This window comes from Triticum dicoccoides, chromosome 3B, assembly GCF_002162155.2.
Source record: "Triticum dicoccoides isolate Atlit2015 ecotype Zavitan chromosome 3B, WEW_v2.0, whole genome shotgun sequence".
Taxonomy (NCBI): domain Eukaryota; kingdom Viridiplantae; phylum Streptophyta; class Magnoliopsida; order Poales; family Poaceae; genus Triticum; species Triticum dicoccoides.
This window is the reverse complement of record NC_041385.1, coordinates 845,904,377-845,925,438: the sequence shown is the minus strand read 5'-3', so window position 1 is coordinate 845,925,438 and position 21,062 is coordinate 845,904,377. Positions and strand designations below refer to the sequence as shown.

The following is a 21,062-nucleotide window of genomic DNA, read 5'->3' as shown; positions in this document are numbered from 1 at the left end:
AATAAGGTTTTTGGGGAGCGTCTCGGCGCGACTGCTCCTGATCCGTCCCCAACTCCATCCGCCTCTGCTTCCACTACTTCCCCTGCATCGACACCATGGCCGACGATGCCGCAGCCAAGAAGAAGGCAACGGATGACGCCGAGGCTGCTGCCGCCGCCGCCGCGTTGGCCTGGCCAACCGGAGGGTATGATCTGTTCATCCCTCGTTTACTCGTACATGTGCTAGCCGTATATGTGCTGCTCATAGATGGTTCGCTTCTATGTTCTATACGTGCTAGTATGCTTAGGTATCGCTATGAGATGCATACCGTATTTACCATGCTTACTGTTTACTCGTGAATTAGTCTAATCGGAAAAGTGCTAATATTTCCAACACATAGTGGTCGTAGTTTCTACAGACGATTGACATTTTCTTTCACGCAAGATAAAAGAGTGCTTTTCTTTTCCCAATTCACCACGCAAGTGGTTTAACCAACGTTTGGACTAGTGTTGTGTACTAGCTCTTCATGGTATACTTGCGCCATGATATGTTATAGTTTAACCATGCCAATTTATATCTACAAATGATTCACGAACTCGATGGAGTAATATCCAATATACTAACCTACCAACAAATAAAAACATGATTGGTTCAAATGGATTAAATGAAGAGACTCGTGCCAAAAAAAAGAAAAGGTTACTCCCTCCGATCCAAATTAATTGACTTATGTTTAGTACACAAACACGAGGGAGGGAGCATTGATCTTGTTTGGTAAGTAGGATGGCAACTTTTCCATGACCACACAAGACTGCTTATCTACTGGTTAATACAGCTGATATTATTATTGATCAAAAACAATAAGATTTCAGCACGCTTCTAACAATCTGATTTGTGCTCATCGCCATCTACGGCTTTGTTGTGACACACGGAAGCGACGACGGTCATCGATCGCCATCCCACTCCACTGCATTCATCTCGTGGTGTTGGCCGGAACAAGGAGGTGCCGCCATCGCCATCGCCATCGCACCCTGCCGTGGTTGTCATCGTTGTCCCTCCATCGGATCCCAACAAACACACCGCAAAAAGCCATTACATCAAATAGATCTCCAAGAGACCATTGTATTGAGATACAAAAAGAGAGAAGAAGCCATCTAGCTACTGCCTACGGACCCGTAGGTCTGAGGTGAACTATTCACGCATCATCGGAGAGGCATCAATGAGGATGATGAACCCCTCCGTGATTGTGTTCCCTTCCGGCGGAGTGCTGGAAAAGGCTCTAGATAGGGTCTCGTGGTTCTGGAACTTGCGGCGGCTGGAACAATTTTTCGTCGACTCCCTTAGGGTTTCTGGAATATTTGAGTATTTATAGAGCGAAGACGCGGTGCGGGAGGCCAACAAGGTGGGACAACCCACCTGGTCGCGCCCAGGTGGGTTGTGCTTTCCCTCGGAGCCCCCTCTGGTACTTGTTTGGCCCATCGTATGGAGTGACTTGATACGTTCATGGTATAAGGAATCATACATACTTTAAACTCTGATCCTGTGTTATGGACTATAGAATTTGGGTGATATAATATCTAAGTATAACAAACAACTTGGATCAATTCAATACGAGTGTTGTACAAATTAACATCATGCTCTCAAATTCAATACTTTGACAATAGCACTTTTGAATACACGGATACAAGAGCCATCGCCATCCTATGTAGTCGCATATTTGTCATGGTGTTGGTTCTCGGATAAGCGGGCGCGCCGGCCGTTGCCATCCCACTCGGCCAGAATTTTGTTGTGGTATTGTCGACCGATCCGATATGCGGGCGCCGCGATAACCATCGTCGTCGTCCCACCCGGTCGGACGTATGTGGCGGTATTGGCGACTCAGTTCTTGGACGCGGCTGCAATCGCTATCCAACCCAGCAGCAGCATATGTGCCGTAGTTTTGGCGGCGGCGGCGGACGTAGGCTCCTTGGCCGTCCCTCGCGGCCACGTTTTGATCGTAGTTGAGGCGGGAGCAACAGTCTTCGCCGCACCTGGTCCTGGGCGTGTGAAGGCCGCGGCGGTTGGACCCGACGGGAGCACGCGGCGGCTGGCCGTCGACCACCGAGGTGGCCGTCGGTGTGCGGCGCGCGGCGGGAGCCTGTCCTGGCGGGAGGCGCCGAAGGGCTGCCAGCTCCGCGGCCGTCAGATGCGACGCCCGTACGCCGTCGTCGTGTGACGGATCATGCTCGTCTCCCCTCTCCGTGGAAGCACCGCCCGCGGCGCGAACGACGCAGCATCCTCGCCGTTGGCACGCACGAACAGCCGCCCGCCGCACTCGCCGTCCGGCTTGCAGCAGCCAGCATCCGCCGCCGGCGAGCGGCATCGCAAGTCCGCTCGTTGAACCAAGGTCGCAGCAAGCCCTCGCCGCACCGCCGGCGACCCTTGCGCTGCGCACGTTCGTTTTCCTGCCTTTGTATTATGGACCCTACTTCCTCACGCGAGAGGTCGGGAAGCGCCTTTTTTCTGTGCCCATGGGACGTGCTCCCTCACGTATATATGATATGCTGCTGCTGCGAGATACGATCCGGACGCGATGACGCGTCAATCTCATCTACTGGAAAACGACTCGGATCGCGCGCGATGATCGGTCGCTCCCACGCGCCTCCACGTGGGCCCTCGTTCTGCCCTCGATGTCACAGCAAAGCCCCTCTATCTTCTGCCCTCGTTCTATCTTAGCTCCCGCTACCCGGACCATTCACACTGCGACGCTAGCGCCGGCCCATGGAAAGCCGCGCGCCGCATCGGAAGTCCGATCGCGCCGACGAGGCCTCCGTCACGGACGACCAGCCGCCGCGTGCACCGCGGAATGCTCCCGTCGGGTGCACTGCCGAGCAGGGTGATGACCGCAACAGCAACAAGCGCCGCGGCCTTCACACTCCCAGTGCCAGGTGCGGCCAAGACTGTTTTACCCGAGCAGTTGCGCCCATCACCACCGACGGCCGATGTGGCCGCCTGAAGCCCTCAACTGCGATCAATTTTTTTTGCGGGAAATTATGAGCTTTATTTAACAGCAACGGCACCAACACGATCAGCCATCACGCTGGTCATGAGGAAACCGGGCGGGGAGTCCATCCAACGGTCGGTAACCCCAATTGTGCTTGCATGTTTCGCACACAAGTGGGCCGGTAGGTTGGCACTTCTTATTACATGTTGAATCTCAAAATAAAGAAAGGATAAGGCTAGCGCATCAATTTCTAAAAGTAACGGCGCTACAATCGAGCGTGAAAAACGTCGCGAGTGCCATAGCTGTACCATCTCCAAACAATCTGTTTCCATAACCACTCGCGAGAACCCCCGAAGCTTTGCAAATATCACCCCATCTCGCAACGCCAACGCTTCTGCGGTAAGAGGATCTGTGACATCGGGGTAAGGCTTACTCCAGGCAGCAACAAATGAAGAAGGAAATCTAGTTAAACCTCCTACTCCACTCTTATTCTCAGTCACTGAAACACTAGCATCAATATTGATTTTGACCCAATCAACTTCAGGCGATCTCCATCCATACCCAGGCAGTGTCTTGGCCTGCTCCAATGGGAGTTCCAACAGAGCCAGAGTTTCTCTTATACGCTTCATAGACTGGACCGGGTCCATATTCACTCTCTCATGTGTTATGCTGTTACGGGATGTCCAGATCGCCCACATGACAGTAACTATTTTCGCCCTGTTCGCCTTAGTAAAACGTGGATCACAGAGGATATCCTTGCGCCACGTACAAGGGTGTAGCTCCGGCAGCTTGAGGTGAAGCCAGCTTCTCGCTTCTGCCCAAAAGCTTTGCGCATGAAGCACTTAATCAATGCATGAAGCATATCTTCATCCATACCTTTGCAGACCTTGCATCGCGCTAAGGTTGCTATATGCCTGTGCTGTAGTGTTGTTTCCACCGGTAGTATACCCCGAAGGACTCGCCACCAGAACACACGGACCTTGGGCAACACTTTTAGTTTCCATAGTCGCGTCCACACCTGCTTATTATTCTCTGAAGATTCTGCAATCGTCCCTTCCTCTAGAGCTAACTGCTCGTTACGAGTCATTAGAGCACGATACATGGATTTTACAGTGTAGGAACCCGACCTCTCATGGGCCCAAGCCCAGAAATCATCACCACCACCATGTCTGAGCGGAATATTGAGAATTGCATCAGCATCTGGGGGTATGATGTTATTCCTGACTAGATCAGCTTTCCAGGACCAGCTCTCATTGTCAATCAAATCTACAACTGTGTAGAGCATAGCAGAACCAACCTGCCAGGTCGAAGTGATAATCTCCCTGGTAGCCATCTATCTTCCCAGATTCTTACGGAGGTACTGTCCCCAATCCTCCTTAACAGCCCAACCTCCAATGCTCCTCTCCCTGCAACTATCGTCCTCAACTGCGATCAATTTAAAACCTGCAGTTGCACTCGCGTCCACGTATTGAGTAGCCAATACCACGACATACATCCGACTGGGTGGGAGTGGGATGACGATGGTTATCGCCAATTTTCTATTTACTACTTAAAAAACTAGTGAGCGTGCACGTGCAATGCAAGTCTAAATTAACATAAAATTAGACCAACATGATGGTCATCAAAATTGTTGCTTGTCGTGAAATACATATTTCATTGTTCATTCAAATTGCAAGTTGTGCACACAACATGTACATATGAACTAATACAAACTTAGTCAAACCGATAACAAGCACAAGATTAAATTATGGCATGTGAACTAATACAAACCTAGTCAAACTGATAACAAGCACAAAAAATCGAATTGTGGCATGTCACAGAACGACATCTTTTTAATTCAAATACCAAAAACTTTATTTTTTTGTATACAAATATAAATATCCTTTTCCAGACAAGATGCATCACGCATTGCCAACAACCACATAGATGAAAGTTGGTGTGTTCAAACTATTCTTGCCTCAATAAAGGATAGACGACCCAGTGCTAAGCTTCCACACCAAGCAGTATTTCACCTTCTCAAATACATTCACAAAAAAGTATCAAGCCGCTCACTCAAAAAACCTAATTCTTCCAGAAAAGACATACCTAAGCACTTTGGATACGTGTACTATGGAGACAATACCCTCATCCAGGATCTTGGACAAAATATCATCAAAATGAACACATACTTGTGGTAGTTTCTAATTTGTTACCCCATGAAAGTTTTACAATTATTTTCTTTCTAGAATACACTTGATCTTTTAAAAAAGGCTAAACATTTATTAACAAATTCTCCCATCCATTTTAGCAGCTTCTTTGGTGTCCTTTCTTGCTTTGCCAGGTACCCACGACCCTAAATGAAGTAGAGAGGTCTAACATCGCTTAATCATGCATAGCTCATAATTTTGAAACTCTCCAGCCCATCAAGTAACACCATCCATGACTATGTCACTTTGCATAGCCTACAACTGATGAAACACAAAGATCATCACCTACAATGAATAAAGATTGTACACACAAGTATAAATCAATAATAAAGGTTCTAGTAAAAAAATCAAAACAAAGTGCCGATCCTGTTGAGATCGTGATGGCACATAATGATGTTCATAGACATCTAAAATTGCTAGGTTTCCATAAATTGCCCTATTGGAATGTTGCACACGTGAATGTTGCACACTTTGTTGTCGTTGAGGGAGTCCTGGATTAAGGGGTCCTCGGACAGCCGGACTATATACTTTGGCCGGACTGTTGCACTATGAAGATACAAGATTGAAGACTTCGTCCCGTGTCCGGATGGGACTCTCCTTTGCGTGGAAGGCAAACTTGGATATTCGGATGTGTAGATTTCCTTCTCTGTAACCGACTCTGTGTACCCTAGCCCCCTCCGGTGTCTATATAAACCGGAGGGTTTAGTCCGTAGGACAACAACAATCATAATCATAGGCTAGCTTCTAGGTTTTAGCCTCTACGATCTCGTGGTAGATCAACTATTGTAATACTCATATCATCAAGATCAATCAAGCAGGAAGTAGGGTATTACCTCCATCGAGAGGGCCCGAACCTGGGTAAAACATCGTGTCCCCTGCCTTATGTTACCATTAGCCTTAGATGCACAGTTCGGGACCCCCTACCCGAGATCCGCCGGTTTTGACACCGACATTGGTGCTTTCATTGAGAGTTCCACTGTGCCATCGCGATAAGGCTTGATGGCTCCCTCAATCGTCTTCAACGACGCGGTCCAGCGGGAGGTTTTCCTTCCCGGACAGATCTTCGTATTCGGCGGCTTCGTACTACGGGCCAACTTGCTTGGCCATCTGGAGCAGATCGACAGCTACGCCCCTGGCCATCAGGTTAGGTTTGGAAGCTTAAACTATACTACCGACATCCGCAGAGACTTGATCTTCGACGGATTCGAGCCCATGACAGGTGCGCCGAACAGTCACGACGGACATGACTTTGATCTGCCGTCGGACAGTATTCGGGAGATCGCACCCGCATTGGCGCCGGGAATCAATCCGGAGCAGATCGTGCCTTTCGAGGACAGGTGGATGGACCCCGCCACGGAGGCGGCACACTCATCGGCCTCGGAGCCGAACACTGATCCCACCTCTTGTGAGAGTGGTGTTATCAGACCCCCCGGACTCTTCTCCGGCCGCAGGATCCGAACCGCGTGCGTCCGTGCCTATCGAATCAGAGTGGGCACCCGTCATAGTGTTCACTGCCGCGGATATCTTTCACCACTCACCCCTGGGTGACGTGCTGAACTCATTAAAGTCCCTGTCCTTGTCAGGAGATTCTTGGCCGAACTATGTCCAGCTCGAGTGGGGAGCGGACGACGAAGAAATTCGTCCCCCACCCACCACCCACTTTATAACCACTGTCGATGATTTAACCGGCGTGCTTGACTTTGACTCCGAAGACATCGACGGCATGGATGACGATGCAGGAGAAGAACGGGAACCACCGCCTACAGGGCGCTGGACCACCACCTCATCATATGATATTTATATGGTGGACACCCCCAAAGAAAACAATGGCGATGAGGCAACGGAAGATAAACCCTCGGGGAAGCAATCTAGACACCGGCGTCATCGGCGCCGCTCCAAGCCCCGCCATAGCAAAAACAGTGATTGTTGGAAATATGCCCTAGAGGCAATAATAAAAGCATTATTATTATATTTCCTTGTTCATGATAATTGTCTTTTATTCATGCTATAACTGTATTATCCGGAAATCGTAATACACATGTGAATACATAGACTACAATACGTCCCTAGTAAGCCTCTAGTTGACTAGCTCGTTGGTCAATAGATAGTCATGGTTTCCTGACTATGGACATCAGATGTCATTGGCAACGGGATCACGTCATTAGGAGAATGACGTGATGGACAAGACCCAATCCTAAGCATGGCACAAGACCGTGTAGTTCGTTTTGCTAGAGCTTTTCCAATGTCAAGTATCTCTTCCTTAGACCATGAGATCGTGTAACTCCCGGATACCGTAGGAGTGCTTTGGGTGTACCAAACGTCACAACGTAACTGGGTGACTATAAAGGTGCACTACAGGTATCTCCGAAAGTGTCTGTTGGGTTGACACAGATCGAGACTGGGATTTGTCACTCCGTATTACGGAGAGGTATCACTGGGCCCACTCGGTAGTGCATCATCATAATGAGCTCAAAGTGACCAAGTGTCTGGTCACGGGATCATGCATTACGGTACGAGTAAAGTGACTTGCCAGTAATGAGACTGAACGAGGTATTGGGATACCGACGATCGAGTCTCGGGCAAGTAACATACCGTCTGACAAAGGGAATAGAATACGGGGTTGCTTGAACCCTTGACATCGTGGTTCATCCGATGACAACATCGAGGAGCATGTGGGAGCCAACATGGGTATCCAGATCCCGCTGTTGGTTATTGACCTGAGGTCGTCTCGGTCATGTCTGCATGTCTCCCGAACCCGTAGGGTCTACACACTTAAGGTTCGGTGATGCTAGGGTTATTAGGAAGACAAGTATGTGATTACCGAATGTTGTTCGGAGTCCCGGATGAGATCCCGGACGTCACGAGGAGTTCCGGAATGGTCCGGAGGTAAAGATTTATATATGGAAAGTGGTTAAACGGACTCCGGAAAGTTTTGGGGGCATGCCGGTATTGTACCGGGGCCACCGGGAGGGTTCCGGAGGTCCACCGGGAGGGGACACCCCTCCCGGGGGGCCACATGGGCTGCGTGGGAGAGGGAGCCAGCCCCTGGTGGGCTGGGCGCGCCTCCCCACCTAGGCCCATGCGGCTAGGGCTTGGGGAGGGGAAACCCTAAAGGGGCAAAGGGGGCGCCCCCCTAGCTTGGGGGGCAAGCCACCCCTTTCCTCCTCCCCTTTGGCCGCCGCCCCCATCTAGGGTTTCCCCTAGATGGCCGGCCCCCTTGCCCTCTCCTCCTATATATAGAGGGGTGAGGGGAGGGCTGCAACACACAATTGAAGGCGCAGCCCCTCCCCTCCCCAACACCTCTCTTTCTCCGTACGAGCTTGGCGAAGCCCTGTCGGAGAACTGCTGTACCAATTGCACCACGCCATCGTGCTGCCATTGGAGTTGTCTTCCTCAACCTCTCCTTCATCCTTGCTGGATCAAGACGAAGGAGATGCCGTCGTCCCGTACGTGTGTTGAACGCGGAGGTGTTGTCCTTTCAGCGCTTGGTCATCGGTGATCGGAATCACGTTGGGAACGACTCCATCATCGCCACTCCCTCGAACGCTTACGTACTCGATCTACAAGTTGTATGTAGATGCAAACTCACTCCCTTGACTCGTTGCTTAGATGAACTCATAGATAGATCTTGGTGAAACCGTAGGAAAATTTTAATTTTCTGCAACGTTCCCCAACAGTGGCATCATGAGCTAGGTCTATGCGTAGTTCTCTTTGCACGAGTAGAACACAATTTTGTTGTGGGCGTAGATCTTGTCAACTTGCTTGCCGTTACTAGTCGTATCTTGCTTCAGCGGTATTGTGGGATGAAGCGGCCCGGACCAACCTTACACGTACGCTTACGTGAGACCGGTTCCACCGACTAACATGCACTAGTTGCATAAGGTGGCTGGCGGGTGTCTGTCTCTCCCACTTTAGTTGAAGTGGATTCGATGAAAAGGGTCCTTATGAAGGGTAAATAGAAGTTGACAAAATCACGTTGTGGTTATTCGTAGGTAAGAAAACGTTCTTGCTAGAACCCAATTGCAGCCACGTAAAAGATGCAACAACAATTAGAGGACGTCTAACTTGTTTTTGCAGCAATTGTCATGTGATGTGATATGGCCAAGTTGTGATGAATGATGAATGACACATTGTGATGTATGAGATCATGTTCTTGTAATAGGAATCACGACTTGCATGTCGATGAGTATGACAACCGGCAGGAGCCATAGGAGTTGTCTTTATTTTGTATGACCTGCGTGTCATTGAAGAACGCCATGTAACTTACTTTACTTTATTGCTAAACGCGTTAGCCATAGAAGTAGAAGTAGTTATTGGCGTGACAACTTCATGAAGACACGATGATGGAGATCATGATGATGGCGATCATGGTGTCATGCCGGTGACAGGATGATCATGGAGCCCCGAAGATGAAGATCAAAGGAGCTATATGATATTGGCCATATCATGTCACTACTTTATAATTGCATGTGATGTTTATTATGTTTATGCATCTTGTTTACTTAGAACGACGGTAGTAAATAAGATGATCCCTTACAACAATTTCAAGAAGTGTTCTCCCCTAACTGTGCACCGTTGCTAAAGTTCGTCGCTTGTAAGCACCACGTGATGATCGGGTGTGATGGATTCTTACGTTCACATACAACGGGTGTAAGACAGATTTACACACGCAGAAACACTTAGGGTTAACTTGACGAGCCTAGCATGTACAGACATGGCCTCGGAACACGGAGACCGAAAGGTCGAACACGAGTCGTATGGAAGATACGATCAACATGAGAATGTTCACCGACGATGACTAGTCCGTCTCACGTGATGATCGGACACGGCCTAGTCGACTCGGATCGTGTAACACTTAGATGACTAGAGGGATGTCTAATCTGAGTGGGAGTTCATTTAATTTGATTAGATGAACTTAATTATCATGAACTTAGTCTAAAACTTTTGCATAATATGTCTTGTAGATCAAATGGCCAACGCTCATGTCACCATGAACTTCAACGCGTTCCTAGAGAAAACCAAGCTGAAAGATGATGGCAGCAACTATGCGGACTGGGTCCGGAACCTGAGGATCATCCTCATAGCTGCCAAGAAACAATATGTCCTAGAAGCACCGCTAGGTGAAGCACCCATCCCAGAGAACCAAGACGTTATGAACGCTTGGCAATCTCGTGCTGATGATTACTCCCTCGTTCAGTGCGGCATGCTTTACAGCTTAGAACCGGGGCTCCAAAAGCGTTTTGAGCAACACGGAGCATATGAGATGTTCGAGGAGCTGAAACTGGTTTTTCAAGCTCATGCCCGGGTCGAGAGATATGAAGTCTCCGACAAGTTCTATAGTTGTAAGATGGAGGAAAACAGTTCTGTCAGTGAACACATACTCAAAATGTCTGGGTTGCATCACCGCCTGTCCCAGCTGGACATAAACCTCCCGGACGAGGCGGTCATTGACAGAATCCTTCAGTCGCTCCCACCAAGCTACAAGAGCTTTGTGATGAACTACAATATGCAGGGGATGGTGAAGACCATTCCCGAAGTATTCTCAATGCTGAAGTCAGCAGAGGTTGAAATCAAGAAAGAACATCAAGTGTTGATGGTCAATAAGACCACTAAGTTCAAGAAGGGCAAGGGCAAGAAGAACTTCAAGAAGGACGGCAAAGAGGTTGCCGCGCCCGGTAAGCAAGTTGCCGGGAAGAAGAAGTCAAAGAATGGACCCAAGCCTGAGACAGAGTGCTTTTATTGCAAAGGGAAGGGCCACTAGAAGCGGAACTGCCCCAAATACTTAGCGGACAAGAAGGCCGGCAACACTAAAGGTATATTTGATATACATGTAATTGATGTGTACCTTACCAGTACTCGTAGTAACTCCTGGGTATTTGATACCGGTGCCGTTGCTCATATTTGTAACTCACAGCAGGAGCTGCGGAATAAACGGAGACTGGCGAAGGACGAGGTGACGATGCAAGTCGGGAATGGTTCCAGAGTCGATGTGATCGCCGTCGGCACGCTACCTCTACATTTACCTACGGGATTAGTTATAAACCTCAATAATTGTTATTTAGTGCCGAGTTTGAGCATGAACATTGTATTAGGATCTCGTTTAATACGAGATGGCTACTCATTTAAATCCGAGAATAATGGTTGTTCTATTTATATGAGAGATATGTTTTATGGTCATGCTCCGGTGGTCAATGGTTTATTCTTAATGAATCTCGAACGTAATGTTACACATATTCATAGTGTGAATACCAAAAGATGTAAAGTTGATAACGATAGTCCCACATACTTGTGGCACTGCCGCCTTGGTCACATTGGTGTCAAGCGCATGAAGAAGCTCCATGCTGATGGACTTCTGGAGTCTCTGGATTATGAATCATTTGACACATGCGAACCATGCCTCATGGGCAAGATGACCAAGACTCCGTTCTCCGGAACAATGGAGCGAGCAACCAACTTATTGGAAATCATACATACCGATGTGTGCGGTCCAATGAGTGTTGAGGCTCGCGGAGGATATCGTTATGTTCTCACTCTCACATATGACTTGAGTAGATATGGGTATGTCTACTTGATGAAACACAAGTCTGAGACCTTTGAAAAGTTTAAGGAATTTCAGAATGAGGTAGAGAATCAACGTGACCGAAAGATAAAATTCTTACGATCAGATCGTGGAGGAGAATATTTAAGTCACGAATTTGGCACACACTTAAGAAAATGTGGAATCGTTTCACAACTCACGCCGCCTGGAACACCTCAGCGTAACGGTGTGTCCGAACGTCGTAATCGCACTCTATTGGATATGGTGCGATCTATGATGTCTCTTACCGATTTACCGCTATCTTTTTGGGGATACGCTCTAGAGACAGCTACATTCACTTTAAATAGGGCACCGTCTAAATCCGTTGAGACGACACCGTATGAATTATGGTTTGGGAAGAAACCTAAGCTGTCATTTCTAAAAGTTTGGGGATGCGATGCTTATGTCAAGAAACTTCAACCTGAAAAGCTCGAACCCAAGCCGGAAAAATGCGTCTTCATAGGATACCCTAAGGAAACCCTTGGGTATACCTTCTACCTTAGATCCGAAGGCAAGATCTTTGTTGCCAAGAACGGAACCTTTCTGGAAAAAGAGTTTCTCTCGAAAGGAGTAAGTGGGAGGAAAGTAGAACTCGATGAAGTACTACCTCTTGAACGGGATAGTAGTGCAGCTCAGGAAAATGTTCCTGTGATGCCTACACCAACTGGAGAGGAAATTAATGATGATGATCAAGGTACTTCGGATCAAGTTGCTACTGAACTTCGTAGGTCCACTAGGACACGTTCCGCACCAGAGTGGTACGGCAACCCTGTCCTGGAAATCATGTTGTTAGACAACGGTGAACCTTCGAACTATGAAGAAGTGATGGCGGGCCCGGATTCCAACAAATGGCTCGAAGCCATGAAATTCGAGATAGGATCCATGTATGAAAACAAAGTATGGACTTTGACAGACTTGCCCGATGATCGGCGAGCGATAGAAAACAAGTGGATCTTTAATAAGAAGACAGACGCGGATGGTAATGTTACCGTCTATAAAGCTCGACTTGTCGCTAAGGGTTATCGACAAGTTCAAGGGATTGACTACGATGAGAAATTCTCACCCGTAGCGAAGCTTAAGTCCGTCCGAATCATGTTAGCAATTGCCGCATACTATGATTATGAGATATGGCAGATGGACGTCAAAACAACGTTCCTTAACGGATATCTTAAGGAAGAGCTATATATGATGCAGCCAGAAGGTTTTGTCGATCCTAAGAATGCTGACAAAGTATGCAAGCTCCAGCGTTCCATTTATGGGCTGGTGCAAGCATCTCGGAGTTGGAACACTCGCTTTGATGAGATGATCAAAGCGTTTGGGTTTATGCAGACTTATGGAGAAGCCTGCGTTTACAAGAAAGTGAGTGGGAGCTCTGTAGCATTTCTCATATTGTATGTAGATGACATACTTTTGATGGGAAATGATATAGAACTCTTGGACAACATTATGGCCTACTTGAATAAAAGTTTTTCAATGAAGGACCTTGGAGAAGCTGCTTATATATTAGGCATCAAGATCTATAGAGATAGATCGAGACGCCTCATAGGTCTTTCACAAAGCACATACCTTGATAAGATTTTGAAGAAGTTCAAAATGGATCAGTCCAAGAAGGGGTTCTTGCCTGTATTGCAAGGTGTGAGATTGAGCTCGGCTCAATGCCCGACCACGGCAAAAGATAAAGAAGAGATGAGTGTCATCCCCTATGCCTCAGCCATAGGATCTATTATGTATGACATGCTGTGTACCAGACCTGATGTAAACCTTGCCGTAAGTTTGGTAGGAAGGTACCAAAGTAATCCCGGCAAGGAACACTGGACAGCGGTCAAGAATATCCTGAAGTACCTGAAAAGGACAAAGGACATGTTTCTCGTTTATGGAGGTGACGAAGAGCTCGTCGTAAAGGGTTACGTCGACGCTAGCTTCGACACATATCTGGATGACTCAAAGTCACAAACCGGATACGTGTATATGTTAAATGGTGGAGCAGTAAGCTGGTGCAGCTGCAAGCAGAGCGTCGTGGCGGGATCTACATGTGAAGCGGAGTACATGGCAGCCTCGGAGGCAGCACATGAAGCAATTTGGGTGAAGGAGTTCATCACCAACCTAGGAGTCATACCCAATGCGTCGGGGCCGATCAAACTCTTCTGTGACAACACTGGAGCTATTGCACTTGCAAAGGAGCCCAGGTTTCACAAGAAGACTAGGCACATCAAGCGTCGCTTCAACTCCATCCGTGAAAATGTTCAAGATGGAGACATAGAAATTTGTAAAGTGCATACGGATCTGAATGTCACAGATCCATTGACTAAACCTCTCTCGCGGGCAAAACATGATCAACACCAGAACTCTATGGGTGTTCGATTCATCACAATGTAACTAGATTATTGACTCTAGTGCAAGTGGGAGACTGTTGGAAATATGCCCTAGAGGCAATAATAAAAGCATTATTATTATATTTCCTTATTCATGATAATTGTCTTTTATTCATGCTATAACTGTATTATCCGAAAATCGTAATACACGTGTGAGTACATAGACTACAATACGTCCCTAGTAAGCCTCTAGTTGACTAGCTCGTTGGTCAATAGATAGTCATGGTTTCCTGACTATGGACATCAGATGTCATTGGCAACGGGATCACGTCATTAGGAGAATGACGTGATGGACAAGACCCAATCCTAAGCATGGCACAAGATCGTGTAGTTCGTTTTGCTAGAGCTTTTCCAATGTCAAGTATCTCTTCCTTAGACCATGAGATCGTGTAACTCCCGGATACCGTAGGAGTGCTTTGGGTGTACCAAACGTCACAACGTAACTGGGTGACTATAAAGGTGCACTACAGGTATCTCCGAAAGTGTCTGTTGGGTTGACACGGATCGAGACTGGGATTTGTCACTCCGTATTACGGAGAGGTATCACTGGGCCCACTCGGTAGTGCATCATCATAATGAGCTCAAAGTGACCAAGTGTCTGGTCACGGGATCATGCATTACGGTACGAGTAAAGTGACTTGCCAGTAATGATACTGAACGAGGTATTGGGATACCGACGATCGAGTGTCGGGCAAGTAACATACCGTCTGACAAAGGGAATAGAATACGGGGTTGCTTGAACCCTTGACATCATGGTTCATCCGATGACAACATCGAGGAGCATGTGGGAGCCAACATGGGTATCCAGATCCCGCTGTTGGTTATTGACCTGAGGTCGCCTCGGTCATGTCTGCATGTCTCCCGAACCCGTAGGGTCTACACACTTAAGGTTCGGTGACGCTAGGGTTATTAGGAAGACAAGTATGTGATTACCGGATGTTGTTCGGAGTCCCGGATGAGATCCCGGACGTCACGAGGAGTTCCGGAATGGTCCGGAGGTAAAGATTTATATATGGAAAGTGGTTAAACGGACTCCGGAAAGTTTCGGGGGCATGCCGGTATTGTACCGGGGCCACCGGGAGGGTTCCGGAGGTCCACCGGGAGGGGCCACCCCTCCCGGGGGGCCACATGGGCTGCGTGGGAGAGGGAGCCAGCCCCTGGTGGGCTGGGCGCGCCTCCCCACCTAGGCCCATGCGGCTAGGGCTTGGGGAGGGGAAACCCTAAAGGGGCAAAGGGGGCGCCCCCCTAGCTTGGGGGGCAAGCCACCCCTTTCCACCTCCCCTTTGGCCGCCGCCCCCATCTAGGGTTTCCCCTAGATGGCCGGCCCCCCTTGCCCTCTCCTCCTATATATAGAGGGGTGAGGGGAGGGCTGCAACACACAATTGAAGGCGCAGCCCCTCCCCTCCCCAACACCTCTCTTTCTCCGTACGAGCTTGGCGAAGCCCTGTCGGAGAACTGCTGTACCAATTGCACCACGCTGTCGTGCTGCCATTGGAGTTGTCTTCCTCAACCTCTCCTTCATCCTTGCTGGATCAAGACGAAGGAGACGCCGTCGTCCCGTACGTGTGTTGAACGCGGAGGTGCTGTCCTTTCAGCGCTTGGTCATCGGTGATCGGAATCACGTTGGGAACGACTCCATCATCACCACTCCCTCAAACGCTTCCGTACTCGATCTACAAGTGGTATGTAGATGCAAACTCACTCCCTTGACTCATTGCTTAGATGAACTCATGGATAGATCTTGGTGAAACCGTAGGAAAATTTTAATTTTCTGCAACGTTCCCCAACAGTGATACCGGCACAAGAGAGAATAATCTAGATGGTGACGAAGATGAAGACAATCCTGCCCAGCCGGGCTTCGAGATGGCCGAGCAAGAGGATGGGAAAGCTAGCCCTAAAGAACTGGCAACTGATGGAGAATCATAGGATGATAATTACATGCCTCTCTCCAAAGACGAAGTGAGCCTTGGCGATGAAGAATTCATCGTGCCGGAGGATCCCGTCAAGCAGGAGCGGTTCAAACGCCGGCTTATATCCACTGCAAAAAGCCTGAAGAAAAAGCAGCAACAGCTCCAAGCTGATCAAGATCTACTAACTGACAGATGGACCGAGGTCCTGGCTATCGAAGAATACGGACTTGAACGCCCTAGCAAAAGCTACCCAAAGCGCAGGCGGCTACCACAACTCGAGGAGGAGGCTTTAAAGCCCACACTACCAGCGCATGATGCGCCTGAACGGCCGCCCCACGGTCGCGACAAAATGGCGTACCAGCCCGAAGTCCAGATCGCACCCCGCCACCAATAAAGCGATAATACCAAGGCCCGGGGCTACACAAAGGACCTGCGAGAAGTATTGGAAAACAAAGCAGGACAGTCAAGATCGATCTACAGATCACGGGGGCGCGCCACAAGACGTGATGATGACCGTCACGCCAGATACAATAAACTAAAGTCCAGCCGGGCCGAATACAATAGACCGGACTCATTTGAACTACGCCGGGATGTAGCCCGGCATAGAGGCGCCGCACATCCCCTATGCTTCACTGATGAAGTAATGGATCATGAATTCCCGGAAGGATTTAAACCCGTGAACATTGAATCATACGTGATGGATATGCGGCCCCGTGGTATGGATAGAAGATTTTTTTCTTCACATTCACATGGCCCACGGAGATGATCTAAACATCATCAAGCACCTCCCACTTAAACTAAAGGGACTGGCTCGGCATTGGCTGAGTAGCTTGCCGGCAAACTCCATCGGGAATCGGGAGAACCTGGCAGACGCATTCCTTGATAACTTCCAAGGCACTTACATGCGCCCACCGGATGTTGATGATCTAACTCACATAACCCAGCAGCCCGGAGAGTCAGCCAGGAAATTTTGGACCCGGTTCCTAACCAAAAAGAACCAAATTGTTGACTGTCTGAATGCCGAAGCCCTAGCGGCCTTTAAACATAACATCCGTGACGAATGGCTTGCCCGCATCTCGGTCAGGAAAAGCCAAAGTCCATGGCAGCTCTCACAACAATTATGACTCGCTTTTGCGCGGGCGAGGATAGCTGGTTGGCTCGTAGCAACAATACTGCAAGCAATCCAGGCACATCGAAAGCTAAAGATAGCAACGACAAATCACGGCGCAACAAACACAAGTGCCGCAAAAACGGCGATAATGCCGAAGACACGTTAGTCAATGCCGGCTTCAGCGGCTCCAAGGCCGGTCAACGGAAGAAACCATTCAACAAAAACAATTCAGGCCCGTCCAGTTTTGACCGCATACTCGACCGTCCATGCCAAATTCATGGCACCCCTGGAAAACCATCCAACCACACCAATATAGAATGCTGGGTCTTCAGACAAGACGGTAGGCCAGACGCCGAAAACAAGGGGAAGGGGTCTCAAAGCGGCAACGACGATGAAGAGCCCCGATCACCGAACATAGGAGGAAAAATGAAATTCCCTCCCCAGGTGAAAACGGTGAATATGATACGCGCAAGCCACATTCCCGGGTGGAAACGTGCAGCAATGGAGGTTTATACAATCGACCCAAAGTTCAACCCATGGTCCTCTTGCCTGATCACCTTCGATCGCAGGGACCACCCTACTAGTATCCGTCATAGCGGTTCGACCGCATTGGTCCTCGACCCCATCATTGACGGATTCCACCTCAACAAGTCCTTATGGACGGAGGCAGCAGCCTGAACCTGCTTTACCAGGATACAGTGTGCAAAATGGGCATTAACCCTTCAAGGATCAAGCCCACAAAAACAACCTTTAAAGGTATAATACCAGGTATAGAGGCTTGTTGCACGGGCTCAATCACACTGGAAGTGGTCTTTGGATCTCCGGACAATCACCGTACCGAAGACTTAGTCCTCGACATCTCCCCTTTTGTAGAGACCATCAGGCACTGCTCGGACGAACCGCATTCGCTCGGTTCAACGCGGTGCCACATTATGCCTACTGTAAACTAAAGATGCCCGGTCCACGGGGCGTCATCACGGTTAATGGCAGAAACAAATTCCCCCTCCCGGCCGAAGAGTCTACCACTACTTTAACAGCAAGAACAAGGAACGACACCTTACATTCGAACCTCGAGTCGAAGGCAAAGCTCCCAGACACCACCAAAGGAATCCGAACTACTGCGCTGCAGGATAGCCCGGCCCGCCCGGAGATAAATTAAAGACACTCCGGGCAAGGATAGAACAAGCCACATGATGCGGCTCAACCGCCAGGTGGCGCAAAACCATTTCTTATGTTTTCTTTACAGGTTCACCTCTACGTAGGTTATGATGGAAGGCGTGGGAACAGTTCGAGCATGTCAGGGAATCTCTAGATATTCCCCTGTAATCATCCGACTACACCCCGGATCCGAACACAACTCCCGCACGCCTGGTATCAGCAGGTTCCGCAATCATATTCCTTTTTATCACATCAATTGTACTCATACGAATTGACGTATTACTCATATACAACATGTGGATTTATATGATGCTCACCTGTTACTATTTCTCATTTGTGCAAGTATCTATAAAACATTGCTATTATCATGCAGTATTGAGTATTGAACATCAAAATGCAGTGCCTGAAGTGTTCTTTCTTGTTTCCCGCGGGTGGGCGACTTAACTATTAAGAAACAGAGTTGCGCAAGTAATGAGAGACAGCGACCTACCTTTCCCTCGCCTACGCAGCCTTTTTTGTGACATCGAAAACAGTATGCAATGGTACTGCTGCAAAAGTGTCATGTATATGTAATAAGTATAATAATATTGAACAAAATGAAGATTGGCAACTAGATTAACTTAGGTTTCTCAGGTGAACAAGATAGGCAACTCATGACACTTGCTTAAGCTGGTGGTCTAAGGGCATCTCCAAAGCAGACCCTTAAACCGTCTGTAACCGTCGAGACCACGTGGTCCAGCATGTTTTACCATCCAATGCGGGCCTGTATCGGTTCGCCGAGCGGTCCAGACGTACCTTTGCTTTGTGGGAGCCCGGACAGCTGCCACTTAGGACTCCGACACCCCCGACGCCTCAATCCTTCCCATTTTTCTCTCCTTGTGTTTTTCTCTCTTGCCTTCGCCACTGCTTCACCACCCCGATCGCCACGCCACACCCCTGTCGGAACTCAACGTATCCGTCACCTCCAGCGGTACACCCGGGTTCCACCCCGCTTCTCCGCCACCGTTCCACACCTCTCCTCTGACCGCCCCGCCATGTACCATCCGCTCCTACAATACTCACCATGCCCGTCAATTTTTCGGTGATCGCTCGACCTAATTTTTTTGTCCCTTCTTCTTTGAAGCAATGGCTCGTCAGACGAGGACTACACGGATGAGACGACTATGATGCAGGCAGTCCTTGAAGATAAGGAGCGTGGGAGGAGCATGTTCTCAATTTCAAGGTATCCATCAAGGGTCATCGAGTGCTCAACTTCAACAGGGCACACGACCATTTGACGTTGACGAATGACTACTTTAACCCTGATGCCCTCTTCGCTGACAATTTTCACCGACGCTTTCAGATCCACAAAAATGTCTTTGATCGTTTGTACCATGGTGCCGAGTCCTATGATGACTACTTCATCTTGAAGAAGGACTCCCTGGGAAGGATTAAGTTCTCTGGTTACCAGAAGTGCATGGCCGCACTGTGAATGCTTGCATATGACACAACTGCTGATTCGTGGGACGAGTACCTACGGATGTTTGAGAGCACATGCAGAGATGCCATGGTCAGGTTTGCAACTATTGTGGTCGAGGTGTTTGGACCTCAACACTTGAGAGAACCAACTACGACAGACACCGAGAGGATCTTGGCAATCTCAAAAGCAAGAGGATGGTCGGGTTTGCCTGGGTCTCTTGACTGCATGCATTGGAAGGAGCCCACCATCTTTCTTGAAGCAGTTGTGCCACATGATCTTTTGGTTTGGCACGCTTGGCATGCCCGGGTCTCACAACGACATCAATGTGCTGCAACGATCACCATTGTTTGCGAGGCTGACTAAAGAAAAAACTCCTCTTTGCCGCTATACAGTCAATGGACATGAGTACAACATGGGCTACTATCTTGTTGACGGTATCTATCCTCCATGGGTTACCTTTGTCAACACCTTCTGTAACTCGGTTGGCAGAAAAAGTCTCACTTTGCTCAAAGATAAGAAGCAACTAGAAAGGATGTCGAGAGGACATTTGGAGTTCTGCAGGCAAGTTTTGAAGTTGTTCATGGACCTGCTAAACAATGGAATCTAGAGACTATGTGGGATGTGATGACATGTTGTGTGATCATGCACACCATGATAGTCGAGGATGAGGGTGAGGATGCTGCCACAACTCTAGAATTTGAGAACATGGGTGATTCTATCTAACTTCCACATCAGAATCTGGCCACATTTGAAGAGTTTGTTCAAATGCATCAACAAATTCGACATCGAGCAACTGAGGGAAGATCTCATTGAGCATCTGTGGGCGGTTATTTGATTTTTTTTAAAAATTAGAACTACTACTGCATTTGAACATTTCTAGTCAATGTATACGCGGCTATTTAAACATGCAAACTTAAAAAAAATTAGGGGCCGAATGTATGCGGATAGCTTTGGATAGCCGGCTCCCGCATCCATATCCATGGACTGCCCCCCTCCCCCTGTATGCGCAAGATGCGAGAGTGAATTTGCGGGTCAGTGTTGGAGATGCCCTAAAGAGTTTCTTCTTCTTGTTGTTGTTGAGGGAAAGCCATCCATCCGGCTAGCTTTATTGATCTGTAAACAATGATACATTGTTCAATAAGTAGGGCAAAAGAAAGCTAGGGGATTCATAACCCTGGAAACATAATTTGCAGGAGTACAAGGATACCTAGCTATCTCATGCGCCACCGAATTGGCTTCCCTTTGACAGAAAACAAAACTAACCTCATCAAAACTGCAAGCAATCAGTGCACGTTCCACCATCTAGTAGAGCGTCAGTAACTTATACAGT

At 48.4% G+C, this 21,062-nt stretch overlaps 1 protein-coding gene across 2 annotated transcripts in view; it reads right to left on the bottom strand.

Annotated features, from left to right (window-relative positions):
* Positions 1-1,554: 1,554 nt before the first annotated feature.
* Positions 1,555-21,062, bottom strand: part of LOC119278881 — a 24,004-nt gene continuing 4,496 nt past the window's right edge. Inside the window, exon 2 of one of the 2 annotated variants that reach the window (XM_037560230.1) lies at positions 1,555-1,766. In XM_037560230.1, the coding sequence (XP_037416127.1) occupies positions 1,678-1,766 (89 nt within the window). In that variant the 3' untranslated portion in view covers positions 1,555-1,677. Of the gene's footprint in view, positions 1,859-21,062 lie in introns of both variants that reach the window. The other variant, XM_037560229.1, reaches the window with a different exon arrangement.